Genomic DNA, 18,444 nt, shown 5'->3' with positions numbered 1-18,444 from the left:
AAACTACATGTTCTCTAAAAAAAAAAAAAAAATCACAAGCATGTAGCAGTTACTCTGGCTTGTTTTCAGAGTATTTGTAAATCAATGTCCAATATTAACTGTAGTTCATTGCCCATGACAAGAATTTTCACAAAGTAGATCATTAACATATTTAATTGCAGGAGGCACCTCAGCAAAATCTCTCTCTCAGTGATTGAAAGAAAATAGCCACCCAAATAATATGAGGATGACTAGAGGATATTAGCTTCGTGGAATTGCCACAGAGGTGAAGAGGGGGCCATTAAGAAGAAAGTGAGGGCTAGGGATGTGGCTCAAGTGGTAGCGTGATTGTCTGGCATGCTTGCGGCCCGGGTTCGATCCTCAGCACCACATACAAACAAAGATGTTGTGTCCACCAAATACTAAAAAATAAATATTAAAATTCTCTCTCTTTCTCCCTCTCTCTCACTGTCTCTCACTCTCTCTTTAAAAAAAAAAAAGAAAGTGAGGTCAGGGTCAACAGCCTTTGCTGTGTCACAGTGAGAGAGGATAGAAAACATTGTACTTTGAACTCATCTAGATACAACAATTTTGCCTTCAGTTGGTGAGGGTCATTCAGCCACCATGGCCTTTCAGGACCTCCTGGATCAAGTTGGTAGTCTGGGGAGGTTTCAGATAATTCAGATGGCTTTTCTTCTTACCTACAATGCCATGGCACAGACTCATATTTTATTGGAGAATTTCACTGCAGTCATCCTTGGTCATCGCTGCTGGGTCCACATGCTCGATAATGCCACTGTCTCTGACAATGACACTGGGACTCTCAGCCAAGAAGCCCTCCTGAGGATCTCCATCCCACTAGACTCAAGCCTGAGGCCAGACAAATGTCATCGCTTCATCCACCCACAATGGCAGCTCCTTCATCTGAATGGAACCTTCTCAAACATGAGTGAGGTGGACACGGAGCCCTGCATGGATGGCTGGGTATATGACCGGAGCTTGTTCCTCTCCACCACCGTGACTGAGGTAAAAGGCTTGATTTTCCACTCATAAGTATTTGACTTGGTTGTGTGGAAACAATGAAAATAATGAACATGCTTTGAGCCTTTAATTGCTGTGTGGGTGCTGGTTCTTCTTTTCTTTTTTTCAGAAACTACTGATTTTTTTAAAAGCAATTCAGGGCACATACTTAGTGTAATGATAAAAAATAAATAGGAGCCTACTGTCATGGCACTTTGATTCTTGTGAATATCACAGTTTAAGCAAGTAAATTATGTGTCTTATTAAAAATGTGATGCTAAGTCAGTAACACCCTGCCTTGATTGCCAGTTAGATATGTATGGTTGGCTGATCAAAACCTGAGTACACAGAATGAACTTCTACAATACTCATGTGGGAAAGTGTGCAGTGGTATTCAAGATTCAGTAAATTCTTCAAGGTCCTTGAATGATAGTAGTCTGTGGCCAGATTTGAGAACTTCTCAGTATGGGTTAAAGTGATCATTAATGGAACCCATAGGTATAAGGCAGTCTTCCTAGATTTTACACAGAGAACAGGGTGATATAATTGAAGTGTTTTTGAAAACAGAAGCTACAAAAAGAAGACAGGGGCCTGACATAAAGAAAACCATAGGTCATGTGAAGGTGTTTTGTTATGCTGGTTTCTTTGTCTTCCAGTGGGATCTGGTATGTGAATCGCAGTCACTGAATTCAGTATCTAAGTTCTTCTTCATGGCTGGAATGTTGGTTGGAAACATTGTATATGGCTATTTGTCAGACAGGTGAGTGTCTCTGGTTCACAGATCTCTCTACCCCTGGGTACCATCATCAGCTTATGAATCATTTATGCATATGAAAAAATTATTACAAATTACACTGTCTTGGGTGTACCTTTGTTCCCAGGTATCTACAAACACAAATACAAAATGTCATTCAGTGTGGTGAGTGATGTTTATAAAAGACTTGAGTCCTGTGTGTAGAAAATCAGCATGATATTTGGAGGTGTTTTACCAGAGGCTTTGGAGAGAAGATACCACAATATGGGGTCTTAAAGATCGAAAACAGTTAACAATGGGGACACAGAGGTGGATATGTCACCATATCAGATCCAGGAAGATGTGTCACCACATCAGATTCAGCCTGCTTAAATATGTAGACAGGAAAAAGACATTGTCAGTGTCATGCCAGTAGGTAAACTCAAAGGACTTCACTATGCTACATTATCCAAAAATGTTTAAGAGTAAAAAGAGTGAAGTTCCAATGAAGCAAGGAAAAGTGCTTTTTCACATACAATGAATCTTCAATGGGATATTGAATGATTTTTCTTCAGAATACATGGAAGCATCCCAACCTTTTCTTCTCAATAAGGGTCATTATAGTATGTTACTTATACATCTGTAAATTCATATTTTACAAAGTGAGACAGTTGGGTTTATGGATCTTAATTTTCATGTAACTTAAATGTGTTGTTTCCTTTTCTTCTTTTGTGTACGTACCATTCTGTTTTTGGGATGCATACATGTTCCTATTTGTACTTTTAGTTCACATTTCTAATTGCTACATAGTGGTCCACAGTGGAGATCCATAACAGTGTTCCTGAGCCACCTTTGGGAAATGGGCAACCAGATTACCACCCAATGCTTGCCCTCCCAAACCTAAGAAAAGGTCAACTTTATATGTTCTTTTGCTGTGATAAATACATGTTATATTTTTACAAATATGTTTTGTTTACCAAGGTCAACAAATCCAAACTCAGCAGATAGGGACTCTTACCCAACCCATCAGCAACGTTGATGTACTGCTTCATAGCTGTTCCTATTACATCATGTTAGCCATACCTGTGCAGTTCTAGAGTCTCAAGCGCTGATTTTAATATTTTATACACAATGTTGCCTCTCCACTATCATAAGTGTATGGCTCAGTACAAGAAATATTTATGAGGTATTAATATTTCTAACACTGCAGCATGTCTTGTATAGCTTGAATTGGTGTTGAACTACTGGTAACAATTTAAGAAGTAGTTTTGAGGACAAGCTATCTATGTTAAAAGAAGAAGAGTTGATTTAAGAAGATCAGATGTTGGTCCTTTATGAATATTTCATAGGGGTGAAGTGTTTTCTTTGTGCCAACTTTTACCACAGTTGTTATTGTTCCCACAATCTCATCTTTCCCTTTTCCATAGGTTTGGGAGGAGGTTACTTCTGACATGGTGTCTTCTTCAGCTGGCCGTTGCTGACACCTGTGCTGCCTTTGCTCCCACATTTCTGGTTTACTGCTCACTACGCTTCCTGGCTGGCATGTCCACCATGACCATTGTGACAAATGCTATTCTTCTCAGTAAGTCAGCACTGACTCTTGGACATTTACTGAGACTTGACTTTTACTTTGATATTCTACCTTTGCTTGAAGTAATTATTCAGTGATGTTTTCTTTCAGTTGTAGAATGGACAAGTCCCAAATACCAAGCTATGGGAACAACAATGGCAATGTGTGCTACTAGTTTTGGGAATATCCTACTGGGAAGCCTGGCTTTTGCTATTCGAAACTGGCATACTCTTCAGCTGGTTCTGTCTATACCGATGTTCTTCTTTTTTATTTCCTCAAGGTATGAGCTCCCTTTTGTCTTTCTCTTCTAAAACCATGGTATGGTAATGTACATGGCATCAGGACATAAAAATTTATTTCTTCTTGGTTCTACATGAGGATGTGCTCTCAGAACAAGTGTCTTGGTACAATTTGAGAAGCAGGGCGAGTAGGATGGTCAGATGAAATTGAGGACATTGAAAATCTTTCAATTCATTGTAACTAGTAAATATTTTTTTGTAAAATATTATCCCAAGCTTTGCAAGTGATATACTGAAAATTATTTACTGTTTATGTGAATTTCTCTTTAACTGTTATATACTGTTTTTACTAATAGGTAAAATATAAGATATCCTATTATATTTACATCATAGATAAGCAACAAATAATGTTTTAGGCATGGGATACAGTTTTTAAAATATGATACACTATTTGGAATTCAAGTCAACTATGCTTACTAAAACAAGAACCATGAAAACAAAATATCAATGTATCCTTACCTGAAGTTCTGAGTCTTTCAGCTCATCCTTGATGTAAGCCTCATTTTGTACTGTGTAGAAAGAATTATTGCAAACATATTTCCTTTGGAGATTGGTAACTCAGAAGGATCCAGAGTGTCAGAGCAGGTCCTCAAGAGTTTGCAGTGACAAACTGAGGTAGGTGAAGGAGGGGAAAGAGCAGGGAGCAACTTAGTGAACTAATAACCAGGAGAAAACAAAAATGAGTAGTTTTCAGGATAGAAAGAGAAATAATAAAGGCAGTAGAAGAGTCAGGAATGCAATCCCTCAGTGGCAGAAGGGAAGCATTTCTCAAGAAGCCAAAAGTCTTTCTACCACCTAGCTCAAGAAAAACAGACACTGACCAATATATCCACAATCAGAACAGATAATAAATTCAGGAAAGCTGAGCTGTGTTTACTCAGGAGAATGTTTTAGATGTGTCTGGCTGGAGAGTGAATCACCACTCCCCGGAAAGGTCTTGGAGCCTTCCAGCAGAGGTGTTTGGATCAGGGAAGCCCTGACAGCTTAAAGGAACTTGTTAATTATCCTTCCTGACCCCACATCTGGGAATACCTGAATTTTATCCTTGTTTTTAAGATAGCATTTCCTGTTTTATTTGCCTTATTTCTCCCTCTTTTTTCTTCATTTTTGTCTTTCACTTGGTACACATGCATTTTGAATATCTGTGAGTATCCATATTGAGAGCCGATTTGGGCAAAAAAGAGAGAATACTCTTTTATGAGAATACAGTGTGGGGTTAAACTCAGAGTGACTAGTCAATCAGTCTGCAGAGTGGAGAAGAACGAAGAGGACTTCCGTTTGAAATTGACAGTATCATCTCTGAGTGAAAAGTGTGACTCATGGTAGGGGAGTGGAATTGATTAAGATGAGACATAAAGTCCCATATCTTCAATCCTAGGAGAGGCTGGATGATAGAGTGACGTTCCTACACACCTTTTCCTAGCACATGTGCAGTAACTCTTGGAAAGAGGGATGGAATTTAATTCAGGTCAGTCTATAGACAAAGCAAGTGGAGGAGCTGGTCAGGAGACCTGGCAGACCTACATTCCCACCTGCAGACACAACAACAAAACCATTTGGAGAGTGAAAACTGTCACATGCCTCCCCCACCCTCTAACCAGGTGGCCAGGCAAGGAGCTAGCTGAATTCAGCATACAGACTAACCTAACAAGTTTGGCAGGTTAGCTCAGTTAAAAACTACAAAGGGTGTGAAGTCTGTATCATATAGATTTTCTTTTTGAAAAATTTATTGGCTTTTTTTAGTTATATGTGACCATAGAATCCATTTTGATGTAATTATGGGATATATCTTATTCTTTTTAGGATCCCATTCTAGTGTATGCATATGATGATGGGATTCACTGTGATGTTTTCATATATTATAGGGAAAATTATGTCAGGTGCATCCAATGTCTTTCCTCTTTCTATCTGCCTTGCTTTCCCTCCAATCCCCATTGTGAAATCTACTGAACCTCTATTTTTCCCCTTCCTGTTATTTTGGATTAGCTTCCTCATATTAGAGAAAGCATTTGACCTTTGGCTTTTGGGGATGGGCTTATTTCACTTATGATATTCTCCAGATTCATCCATTTACTGGCAAATGTCATAAAGTCATTCTTCTTTCTCACATTTGGCAGTTTCTTAAATTAAAACACTGAATACAAAATACTCATTTCAAAAATGCAAAAGAAGCAATCCGGACACCTTTATGAAAATTATTGCCTTACCTTATTGATATTAACTAATACCTATATACAACACAATCTCTCATACACAACTTTGTTCTTCTTGCCAATCTTCATGAAAGCCCCATCCTGCACCCATTATACTCTCCCCATTTTAACTCTTGTCTTCTATCCCTTCCCATACTTTCTTTCTTCTTTTCTTTTTCTTCTTTTTTGTACATCTTCAAATTCCACTTAGTCTACAATTGTTACCATGTAATCTTAGAGCTTATTCTGTATTACTTGTTGCACACATTCCTCCTGGATTAATAGAGTTATAGAAATCATTTTTAATTGCAGATATAATGTGTATTGATATATGGGTAACCCTTACGCTACCATTGTTACTTATGGCATCTTTCCTTTCAAAGAGGCATTGGAAGTTGAAATTAACATTTTGATTTTGCTGACGTGATGTGTTGAAGCTAGGCCATCCCCCCAGCACAGGGCTTATTATAAAGAGATAACTACACTAAAGGACTCCTATTACCAGGGGAACCAATGTCAGGCTGGGGGACAAACCCAGGCTGCAACATGTCCTGCCCCAGAAATATTCAGAATCAAATTGGAAGGAAAGTTGGTTTTATTCAAAGCCAGCTTTGAAGGAAGATAGAAGAAACTGACTGCCATGATTTTATTCTCTTTTAATGCTGAGTAATATTCCATTGTGTATATATACCAGTATCTTTACCCTTTCATCTATTGAAGGGCATCTAGGTTGATTCCACAATTTAGCTACTGTGAATTTTGCTACTATAAACATTGTTGTGGGTGTGTCACTGTAGTATGCTGTTTTTAAGTTTTTTTTTTTTTGGTACAAAACAAGAGTGGGATAGCTGGGTCAAATGGGGGTTCTATTCTAAGTTTTCTGAGAAATCTCCATACTGCTTTCCAGATTGGTGCACCAATTTGCAGTCCCACCAGCAGTGTATGAGTGTGTTTTTTCCCCACATCTTTGATAATATTTTTTGTTGCTTTTATTCTTAATAACTGTTATTCTGTCTGGAGTGAGATGAAATCTTAGAGTAGTTTTGATTTGCATTTATCTAATTGCTAGAGGTGTTGAACATTTTTTTCATCCACTTGTTGATTGATTGTATATCATCTTCAGAGAAGTATCTGTTCAGTTCCAGTTCCTTAGCCCATTTTTTGATTGGGTTATTTGCTTTTTTGGTGTTTTTTTGAGTTCTTTATATATTCTGGAGATTAATGCTCTATCTGATGGGCATGTGGTAAAAATTTGCTTCCATTCTGTAGGCACAGATCTATTCACTTCACTGATTGATTCTTTTGCTGAGAAGAAGCTTTTTCAGTTTTAATCCATTCCATTTACTGATTCTTGATTTTATTTCTTATGCTTTAGTAGTCTTGTTAGGGAAGTTAGGGACTAATCAAACATGTCAAAGATTTCATCCTACTTTTTATTTTATTAGGTCCAGGGTCTCTGGTCTAATTCCTAGGTCCTTGATCCAGTTTGAGTTGAGTTGAGTTTTGTACATGGTGAGTGATAGGGGCTCAATTTCATTTTGCTGCATATGGATTTCCAGGTTTCCCAGCACTATTTGTTAAAGAGTCTATACTTTCTCCAATACATGTTTTTGGTGCTTCCACTAGTATGAGATAATTGTATTTATGTGGGTTTGTCTCTGTGCCCTCTATTTTGTACCATTGGACTACAAGTCTATTTTGCTGTCAATAACATGTTTTTTTTTTTTTAAACTATTGCTCTGTAGTATACTGTAAGGCCTGGTATTTTGAGTTCACCTGCTTCACTCTTCTTGCTAAAGATTGTTTAGCTATTCTGTGTCTCTTATTTTTCCAGATGAATTTAATGATTGCCTTTTCTATTTCTATGAGGAATGTCATTGGAATTTTGATTGGAATTGCGTTAAATCTGTATAGTGCTTTTGGTAGTATGGTCATTTTGACAATATTAATTCTGCCTATCCTAGAACAAGGCAGATCTATTTTCTAAGGTCTTATTTAACTCTTTAGCATTCTGTAATTTTCATTGTAGAGCTCTTTCATCTCTTTCATTGATTCCCATGGGTTTTAATTTTTTTTGAGGCTATAGTAATTGGGGTAGATTTCCGAGTTTTTATTTCAGAGATTTCATCTCTGATGTACAGAAATGTTTTTGATTTATGGGTGTGGACTTTATATCCTGCTACTTTACTAAATACATTTATTAGTTGTAGAAATTTTCTGGTGGATTTTTTGGATCCTCTATGTATAAAATCATAAATAGTGAGTTTGAATTTTTCTTTTCCTATCCGTATCCCTTTAATTTATTTCATTGGTCCAATTTTTAAGTAGACTGGCAGATTGGATTTTTTAAAAGACCCAACAATATGCTGCCTTCCAGGGACTCATAGCACAAGACATCCATGGACTGAAGGTTAAAGTTTAGGAAAAAAAACAACATAGTACTCACATGAACTGTGTGAGCAAGCAGGCGTTTCCACCCTCTTATCAAATAAAATAGACTTCAAGCCAAAGCTAATCAAAAGGGATAAAGAAGAATATTTCGTACTGATTAATGAAATCATACACTCACAATATATAATAATTATAAATATATACTCCCCAAACAATGAAGCATCTGTATTCATCAAACAATTTCAAGAGTCAAATAGACCACAACACAATACCACCCTGCATTCTATCAGATCATAGTGAAATATAATTAGAAATCAATGATAAAATAGAAGTTACTCAAACACCTGGAGACTAAATAATATGAACAATGGTTTGCAGAAGACATCAGAGAGGAGATTCAAAAATTCTTAGAGGTAAATGAGAACACTGGTACAACATATCTAAATCTCTGGGATACTATGAAGGCAGTACTGAGAGGAAAGTTGATTGCATGAAGTTTATTTCTTCAAGGAAGAAAAAGTCAACAAATGAATGAACTGACATTACATCTCAAAGCCCTAGAAAATGAAGAATAAATCAATACCAAGAAGTAATAGAATTCCAACATGGCGGCGGGCGCGGAGAGATCAAGTCTCTGACCTCTTCAGCTGTGCAGGCATAGGGAGTCGTAAACAGCCTAAATCTGTTTGCTCAAGATCATTAGGCAATGCTGAGCTGACATGGATCTGGGGCGAACAGTCTGGGCCTCTCAGAACACACACTGAGCCCGGATCAGCTGAATTCAAGCTCCCATTCACCTGCTTCCCGCAGACAAACAGCTGTGACTCAGCACTAATCCATCCGGCTGAAACAACTGGTCAGCCCTTCTGATCCTACGGAGGTAATGCCAACCGAGCCTTCATAGGTAGTGGCCACAGGTTTGAAACGGGGCTTGGGAGAGACAGTAAGGACCCACCCGTTGCATTGGTCACCCGGCAAAGGGAAACAAACTGTCGCCATTTGCAAGAGATACCACCATGGCAGAGAACTGACATCATCAGACTGCAGTGGAGGAGATAACTTCATTGAAACCTGCGGCTACAGGTGTGTAATTCCCTAGCCTTACCTCTCCACACATCGGGGAAACCTTAAGGGCCCGTCCCAGCTCTCCCGTGAGCGTGGTAGCCAGACCAAGGGAATTAGAGGTGGCATGGGACAGTAAAATTAGGGGCAGTAAAATTCGCTGAGGATTCTCAGCCCCAAGCTCTACAAACTTAGGGTCTGAGGGAATGGCAAACTGGAAGAGTGTGCCCAGTCATTCATGAAAACAGGGCTCCTGGGAGCAGCAGACCTGGCGTGTACCCAGTATTGTGGTGAGCGGCACCGGTGAGAGGGGCCTGGCTAGAGGAAAAGTGGGGAAGTGACTAGACACAAGAGGAGGCCCTAGGCACTCAGGATTGGAGACTCGCCCAGTCTGGGAGGAGGAGCTGCTGCACAGTGATTGATTCCCGCTTATTGACAGGAGAAACTTGGCCTGGTGGGCACAGCGCCACCTACTGGAAGAGAAGTTAATCAAACTCTAAGACTGCATTTATTAGTTTTTTTTCTTTTTTCTTTTCTCTCTTTTTTTTGATTGGGTTTTTCTTTCATTTTCGTTTTTCTTTCTTGTTTTTTAAAATTTTTTTTACAATTTTTTAAAAAATTTTTTTCTTCCAATTTTAATTTCAATTCATTTTTATTATTTAAAAAATTTTTTTTTCTTTTTTTCTTTCCTATTTTTTCTTCTTTTGTCTTTTCATTTCTTTTCAATTTTGTTATTCCCCCTTCCTTGAATTCTACCTGCTTACTCTCATTCTCTTTAGTGACTTCTTCCCTTCCCTTCTAATACCTTTCCTCCCAAGCATCAAATAAATTTATAGGAGTAAACAGTAACTCAGCAAACAGAACAAGAAGTAACATGAGCAGCATGAAAAAGCAAGGAAGAAAAGGGGTACAAACAATGCAGGACAGCCTAAATATTCAGGAGGACCTAGAGTCATCAGAAAAATGGTCATATAAAGAACTCAAGGAACACCTTAGACAGACGGAATGGAACCTTAAAGAGGATATGAGACAGCAAATTCAAACAGTGAAAGAACACATTGAAAACGAATTTCATAAACAGATAAAAGAAGAAGTTAAGCATCTTTATCAGGAGATTGAGATTATAAAAAATAATCAAACAATAATTCTAGAAATGAAGGAAACGATAAACCAAATTAAAAACTCAATTGAAAGTATCACTAACAGAGTGGAGCAAGTAGAAGCTAGAACGTCAGATAATGAAGACAAAATATATCATCTTGAAAAGAGTCTAACCAACTCAGAAAGGCTGGTAACAAATCACGAGAAAAACATCCAAGAGTTATGGGATAACATAAAAAAACCAAACTTACGAGTCATCGGGATAGAAGAAGGTACAGAGATTCAAACCAAGGGAATGAGTAACCTGCTGAATGAAATAATTACAGAAAACTTTCCAGAAATAAAAAAGGAAACAGATATACAAATTGAAGATGCATACAGGACACCGAGCACACAAAATTACAGTAGACCAACGCCAAGACACATTGTTATGAAGATATCCAATATACAGAACAAAGAGAAAATATTAAAAGCTACAAGAGAAAGGAGACAGATTACATTCAGGGGTAAACCAATAAGGTTAACAACGGATTTTTTATCACAGACACTGAAAGCAAGAAGGTCATGGAACAATGTATTTCAAACACTGAAAGACAATGGTTGCCAACCAAGAATTCTGTATCCAGCAAAATTAAGCTTCAGGTATGACAACGAAATAAAAATCTTTCATGATAAACAAAAGTTAAAAGAATTTGCAGCCAGAAAACCAGCATTGCAAAGCATTTTGAGCAAAACACTACACGAGGAAGAAATGAAAAACAATAACCAAAACCATCAGAGGGAAGTGCCTGAGTAAAGACAGAGGGAGAGGGGAAAGATAATCATGGAGAAACAAACTAAATTTTTTTAAAAAGGATAAATAATCAAACATGGATGGAAGTACAAACCATATATCAATAGTAACTCTGAATGTTAATGGCTTAAACTCTCCAATAAAGAGACATAGGCTGGTATCATGGATTTAAAAAACAAATCAAACAATATGCTGCCTCCAGGAGACACATCTGATTGGAAAAGACATACACAGGCTGAAGGTGAAAGGATGGGAAAAAATATACCACGCACACGGTCCTCGTAAGCAAGCAGGGGTGGCCATCCTCATATCAAATAAAATCGACTTCAAGACTAAGTTAATCAAAAGGGATAAAGAAGGACATTATATACTGTTAAAAGAAACCATTCACCAACAAGACATAACAATTATCAATATTTATGCACCAAATAATGGTGCTGTGACATTCATAAAACAAATTCTCCTCAAGTTCAAGAATCAAATAGACCACAACACAATAATTATGGGTGACTTCAACACACCTCTCTCACCATTGGACATATCCTCCAAACAAAAGTTGAATAAAGAAACTATAGAACTCAATACCACAATCAATAACCTAGACTTAACTGACATATATAGAATATATTAACCATCATCAAATAGATATACTTTTTTCTCAGCAGCACATGGATCCTTCTCAAAAATAGACCATATATTAAGCCATAGGGCAACCCTCAGTAAATATAAAGGGGTGGAGATAATACCATGCATTTTATCTGATCATAATGGAATGAAACTGGAAATCAATGATAAAAGAAGGAAGGAAAAATCCTGCGTCACATGGAAAATGAATAATATGTTACTGAATGATCAATGGGTTACAGAAGACATAAAGGAGGAAATCAAAAAATTCTTAGAGATAAATGAAAATACAGACACAACATATTGGAATCTATGGGACACAATGAAAGCAGTTTTAAGAGGAAAATTCATCGCCTGGTGGTCATTCCTCAAAAAAAGAAAAAAACCAACAAATAAATGAGCTCACACTTCATCTCAAAGCCCTAGAAAAGGAAGAGCAAAACAACAGCAAATGTAGCAGAAGGCAAGAAATAATTAAAATCAGAGCGGAAATTAATGAAATAGAAACAAAAGAAACTATTGAAAAAATTAACAAAACTAAAAGTTGGTTCTTCGAAAAAATAAATAAGATCGACAGACCTTTAGCCATGCTAACGAAGAGAAGAAGAGAGAGAACTCAAATTACTAACATATGGGATGAAAAAGGCAATATCACAACACATGCTACAGAAATACAGAAGACAATTAGAAATTATTTTGAAAACCTATATTCCAATAAAATAGAAGATAGTGAAGACATTGATAAATTCCTTAAGTCATATGATTTGCCCAGACTGAGTCAGGAGGATACACACAATTTGAACAGACCAATATCAATGGATGAAATTGAAGAAGCCATCAAAAGACTACCAACCAAGAAAATCCCAGGACCAGATGGGTTTACAGCAGAGTTTTACAAAACCTTTAAAGAAGAATTAATACCAATACTTTTCAAGTTATTTCAGGAAATAGAAAAAGAGGGAGCTCTTCCAAATTTATTCTATGAGGCCAACATCACCCTGATTCCGAAACCAGACAAAGACACCTCAAAGAAAGAAAACTACAGACCAATATCTCTAATGAACCTAGATGCAAAAATCCTCAATAAAATTCTGGCGAATCGAATACAAAAACACATCAAAAAAATTGTGCACCATGATCAAGTAGGATTCATCCCTGGGATGCAAGGATGGTTCAATATACAGAAATCAATAAATGTTATTCACCACATCAATAGACTTAAAGATATGAACTATATGATCATCTCGATAGTCGCAGAGAAAGCATTCGACAAAGTACAGCATCCCTTTATGTTCAAAACATTAGAAAAACTAGGGATAACAGGAACTTACCTTGACATTGTAAAAGCTATCTATGCTAAGCCTCAGGCTAGCATCATTCTGAATGGACAAAAGTTAAAGGCATTCCCTCTAAAATCTGGAACAAGACAGGGATTCCCTCTATCACCACTTCTATTCAATATAGTTCTCAAAACACTGGCCAGAGCAATTAGACGAAAGAAATTAAAGGCATAAAAACAGGAAAAGAAGAACTTAAATTATCACTATTTGTAGACGACATGATTATATACCTAGAATACCCAAAAGGGTCTACAAAGAAACTACTAGAACCAATAAATGAATTCAGCAAAGTGGCAGGATATAAAATCAACATGCATAAATCAAAGGCATTTCTGTATATCAGCGACAAAACTTCTGAAATGGAAATGAGGAAAAACACTCCATTCACAATATCCTCAAAAAAAAAAAAATACTTGGGAATCAACCTAACAAAAGAGGTTAAAGATTTATACAATGAAAACTACAGAGCCCTAAAGAGAGAAGATCTTAGAAGATGGAAAAATATACCCTGCTCATGGATAGGCAGAACTAACATTATCAAAATGGCGATATTACCAAAAGTTCTCTATAGGTTTAATGCAATGCCAATCAAAATCCCAATGGCATTTCTTGTAGAAATAGATAAAGCAATCATGAAATTCATATGGAAAAATAAAAGACCCAGAATAGCAAAAGCAATTCTAAGCAGGAAGTGTGAATCAGGCGGTATAGCAATAGCAGATTTCAAACTATATTACAGGGCAATAGTGACAAAAACAGCATGGTACTGGTACCAAAACAGGCGGGTGGACCAATGGTATAGAATAGAGGACACAGAGACTAATCCACAAAGTTACAATTATCTTATATTTGATAAAGGGGCTAAAAGCATGCAATGGAGGAAGGATAGCATCTTCAACAAATGGTGTTGGGAAAACTGGAAATCCATATGCAACAAAATGAAACTGAATCCCTTTCTCTTGCCATGCACAAAAGTTAACTCAAAATGGATCAAGGAGCTTGATATCAAATCAGAGTCTCTGCATCTGATAGAAGACAAAGTTGGCTCCCATCTACATATTGTGGGGTCGGGCTCCAAATTCCTTAATAGGACACCCATAGCACAAGAGTTAATAACAAGAATAAAAAAATGGGACTTACTTAAACTAAAAAGTTTTTTCTCAGCAAGAGAAACAATAAGAGAGGTAAATAGGGAGCCTACATCATGGGAACAAATTTTTATTCCTCACACTTCAGATAGAGCCCTAATATCCAGAGTATACAAAGAACTCAAAAAATTAGACAATAAGATAACAAATAACCCAATCAACAAATGGGCCAAGGACCTGAACAGACACTTCTCAGAAGAGGATATACAATCAATCAACAAGTACATGAAAAAATGCTCACCATCTCTAGCAGTTAGAGAAATGCAAATCAAAACCACCCTAAGATACCATCTCACTCCAATAAGATTGGCAGCCACTATGGAGTCAAACAACAACAAGTGCTGGTGAGGATGTGGAGAAAAGGGTACACTTGTATATTGCTGGTGGGACTGCAAATTGGTGCGGCCAATTTGGAAAGCAGTATGGAGATTCCTGGGAAAGGTGGGAATGGAACCACCATTTGACCCAGCTATTGCCCTTCTCAGACTATTCCCTGAATACCTTAAAAGAGCATACTACAGGGATGCTGCCACATTGATGTTCATAGCAGCACAATTCACAATAGCTAGACTGTGGAACCAACCCAGATGCCCTTCAATAGATGAATGGATAAAAAAAAATGTGGCATCTATACACAATGGAGTACTATGCAGCAATAAAAAATGACAAAATCATAGAATTTGCAGGGAAATGGATGGCACTAGAGCAGATTATGCTTAGTGAAGCTAGTCAATCCCTAAAAAACAAATACCAAATGTCTGCTTTGATATAATGAGAGCAATTATGAACACAACAGGGAGGAAGAGCAGGAAGAAACGATTAACATTAAACAGAGACATGAGGTGGGAGGGAAAGGGAGAGAAAAGGGAAATTCCATGGAAATGAAGGGAGACTCTCATTGCTATACAAAATTACATATAAGAGGTTGTGAGGGGAATGGGAAAATAAACAAGGAGAGAAATGAATTACAGTAGATTGGGTAGAGAGAGAAGATGGGAGGGGAGGGGAGGGGGGATAGTAGGGGATAGGAAAGGTAGCAGAATACAACAATTACTAATTGGGCATTATGTAAAATTGTGGATGTGTAACTGACGTGATTCTGCAATCTGCATTTGGGGTAAAATTGGGAGTTCATAACCCACTTCAATCTAATGTATGAAATATGATATGTCAAGAGCTTTGTAATGTTGTGAACAACCAATAAAAAAAAAGAAAAAAAGAAAAAAAAAGAAGTAATAGAAGACAGGAAATATTTAAATCAGAGCTGAAATCAGTGAAATTGAAACAAAAGAAATAATTGAAAAAGTTCTCAGAATAAGAAGTTGGTTCTTTGAAAACAAATTGATAAACTCTTAGCCATGCTAATGAAGAGAAGGTTAGAGAAAACTCAAATTACTAAAATGTGTAATGAAGAAAGAAATATCATGATGAACACTACAGAAGTACAGAAGATAATTAGAAATTATTTTGAAACTTTGTACTCCAATAAAATAGAAAATAGAAGAGACATCAACAAATTTCTAGAGTTGTATGATTGACCTAAACTGAATCAGGATGATGTACACAATTTAAACAGATTAATTTTGATCAATGAAATAGAAGATGCCATCAAAAGTCTACCAACCTAAAAAAGCTCAGGACCATACAGATTCACAACTGAGTTCTACAAGAGTTTCAAATAAGAACTAATTTCAACATTCCTCAATTATTCCATGAAATAGAAAAAGAAAGAACATTTCAGAACTCATTATATATTACCCTGATTCCAAAACCAGATAGACATATCAAAAAAAGAAAGCTTCAGATCAGCATCTCTAATAAACATAGATGCAAAAATTCTCAATGTAATTCTTGCAAATTGAATACAAAAACATCAAAAAGATAGTGCACCATGATCAAGTGGGATTTATTCTAGGGGATGCAAGTTTTCAACATACAAAAATCAATAAATGTAATTCATCACGTCAATAAACTAAAAGATAAGAATCATATGATCATCTCAATAGATGCAGAAAAAACACTGAGAAAATACAGCACCTCTTCATGTTCAAAACACTAAAAAAAACTAGGGATAATAGGAACATAGCTCAATATTGTAAAAGCTGTCTATACGAAGGGAAACATCATTCTAAATGGAGAAAAATTGAAAGCATTCCCTCTTTCACCACTTCTATTTAACATAGTCCTTGAAACTCTAATTGGATACTTAATGATACATTATTACAGTTTTTAGGGTAGAAGGAACTAATTTTATCTCCAGGGTTTCAGGATCTGGTCAAAAAAGTCTCCCCTTCAGGGTAAATTTGGTTCCTCTCATTGATATTATCTTGGGCCTGCATTTCTCCTGCAGTTAACGTGGGCCATAGCACAAGAGTTAATAACAAGAATTAACAAACGGGACTTACTTAAACTAAAAAGTTTTTTCTCAGCAAGAGAAACAATAAGAGAGGTAAATAGGGAGCCTACATCATGGGAACAAATTTTTACTCCTCACACTTCAGATAGAGCCCTAATATCCAGAGTATATAAAGAACTCAAAAATTAGACAATAATAAAACAAATAACCCAATCAACAAATGGGCCAAGGACCTGAACAGACACTTCTCAGAGGAGGACATACAATCAATCAACAAGTACATGAAAAAATGGTCACCATCTCTAGCAGTCAGAGAAATGCAAATCAAAACCACCCTAAGATACCATCTCACTCCAATAAGATTGGCAGCCACTATGAAGTCAAACAACAACAAGTGCTGGTGAGGATGTGGGGAAAAGAGTACACTTGTATATTGCTGGTGGGACTGCAAATTGGTGCGGCCAATTTGGAAAGCAGTATGGAGATTCCTGAGAAAGCTAGGAATGGAGCCACCATTTGACCCAGCTATTGCCCTTCTCGGACTATTCCCTGAAGACCTTAAAAGAGCGTACTACAGGGATACTGCCACATCGATGTTCATAGCAGCACAATTCACAATAGCTAGACTGTGGAACCAACCCAGATGCCCTTCAATAGATGAATGGATAAAAAAATGTGGCATTTATACACCATGGAGTATTACACAGTACTAAAAAATGACAAAATCATAGAATTTGCAGGGAAATGGATGGCACTAGAGCAGATTATGCTTAGTGAAGCTAGTCAATCCCTAAAAAACAAATACCAAATGTCTTCTTTGATATAATGAGAGCAACTAAGAACAGAGCAGGAAGGAAGAGCAGGAAGAAACGATTAACATTAAACAGAGACATGAGGTGGGAGGGAAAGGGAGAGAAAAGGGAAACTGCATGGAAATGGAGGGAGACCCTCATTGTTATACAAAATTACATATAAGAGGTTGTGAAGGGAATGGGAAAATAAACAAGGAGAGAAATGAATTACAGTAGATGGGGTAGAGAGAGAAGATGGGAGGGGAGGGGAGGGGGGATAATAGAGGATAGGAAAGGTAGAAGAATACAACAATTACTAATATGGCATTATGTAAAAATGTGGATGTGTAATGGATGTGATTCTGCAATCTGTATTTGGGGTATAAATGGGAGTTCATAACCCACTTGAATCTAATGTATGAAATATGATATGTCAAGAGCTTTGTAAGGTTTTGAACAACCAATAAAAAAATTAAAAAAGGAAATGAAAGGTAGGTAAAATCTTGGAAATAAAAGGTAGTTTGCTGAGGAATGTGACATATCCTGTCCACTTTGGCCAGATAGTGCTACTGATAATTGCTTCTTGGAAAAGAAAGTATGTCAAGTTCCCACCATTTTCATCAGTCTGTCCCCTAACAATACCACCAGACAAAGCTCCAAAATTTGGAGCAGAGATAAACTCCAATCACCAGAAATTCCCATTTTAAACTCTATAATCTCCACCCTGGAAATACCACTGACAGTTCTCCCTCCCTCACTGACAGTGCTACCTTAGACTGGTGAGAAGAAAAGATGAGAGCTATTTCAACCAGTTTTGGTTCCAGGACAATCTAGCTGGAAGCTTGGTGAGCAACACAAAAAAGGAAGTGTTTATCTATTTCTTGCTCTATCTAAGGGGGAGAGAGTCCAGGAATTAATGGAAAGAAGGTCAGTCTGTCATAGGCAGAGAACATCTATCATTGTCAAATTTTGACCCTCTCCACAGAGAATATTCTTTCAAGTTTCATGAAAATGTTTCTCTGTGTGTGTGTGCATGTGTGTGTGT

The 18,444-nt window shown here is 37.1% G+C and overlaps 1 protein-coding gene across 1 annotated transcript in view; it reads left to right on the top strand.

Annotated features, from left to right (window-relative positions):
- Positions 1-603: 603 nt before the first annotated feature.
- LOC113177698 (organic anion transporter 7-like) overlaps positions 604-18,444 on the top strand; it is a 57,159-nt gene continuing 39,318 nt past the window's right edge. Inside the window, exons 1-4 of the mRNA XM_077797443.1 lie at positions 604-1,005; positions 1,656-1,759; positions 3,160-3,314; positions 3,414-3,582. Of these exons, the coding sequence (XP_077653569.1) occupies positions 604-1,005; positions 1,656-1,759; positions 3,160-3,314; positions 3,414-3,582 (830 nt within the window). The remainder of the gene's footprint in view (positions 1,006-1,655; positions 1,760-3,159; positions 3,315-3,413; positions 3,583-18,444) is intronic.

Source organism: Urocitellus parryii, chromosome 4 (assembly GCF_045843805.1).
Source record: "Urocitellus parryii isolate mUroPar1 chromosome 4, mUroPar1.hap1, whole genome shotgun sequence".
NCBI classification, from domain to species: Eukaryota; Metazoa; Chordata; class Mammalia; order Rodentia; family Sciuridae; genus Urocitellus; species Urocitellus parryii.
Note: the sequence above shows the minus strand (reverse complement) of the source record. Positions and strands in the feature narration are given on the sequence as shown.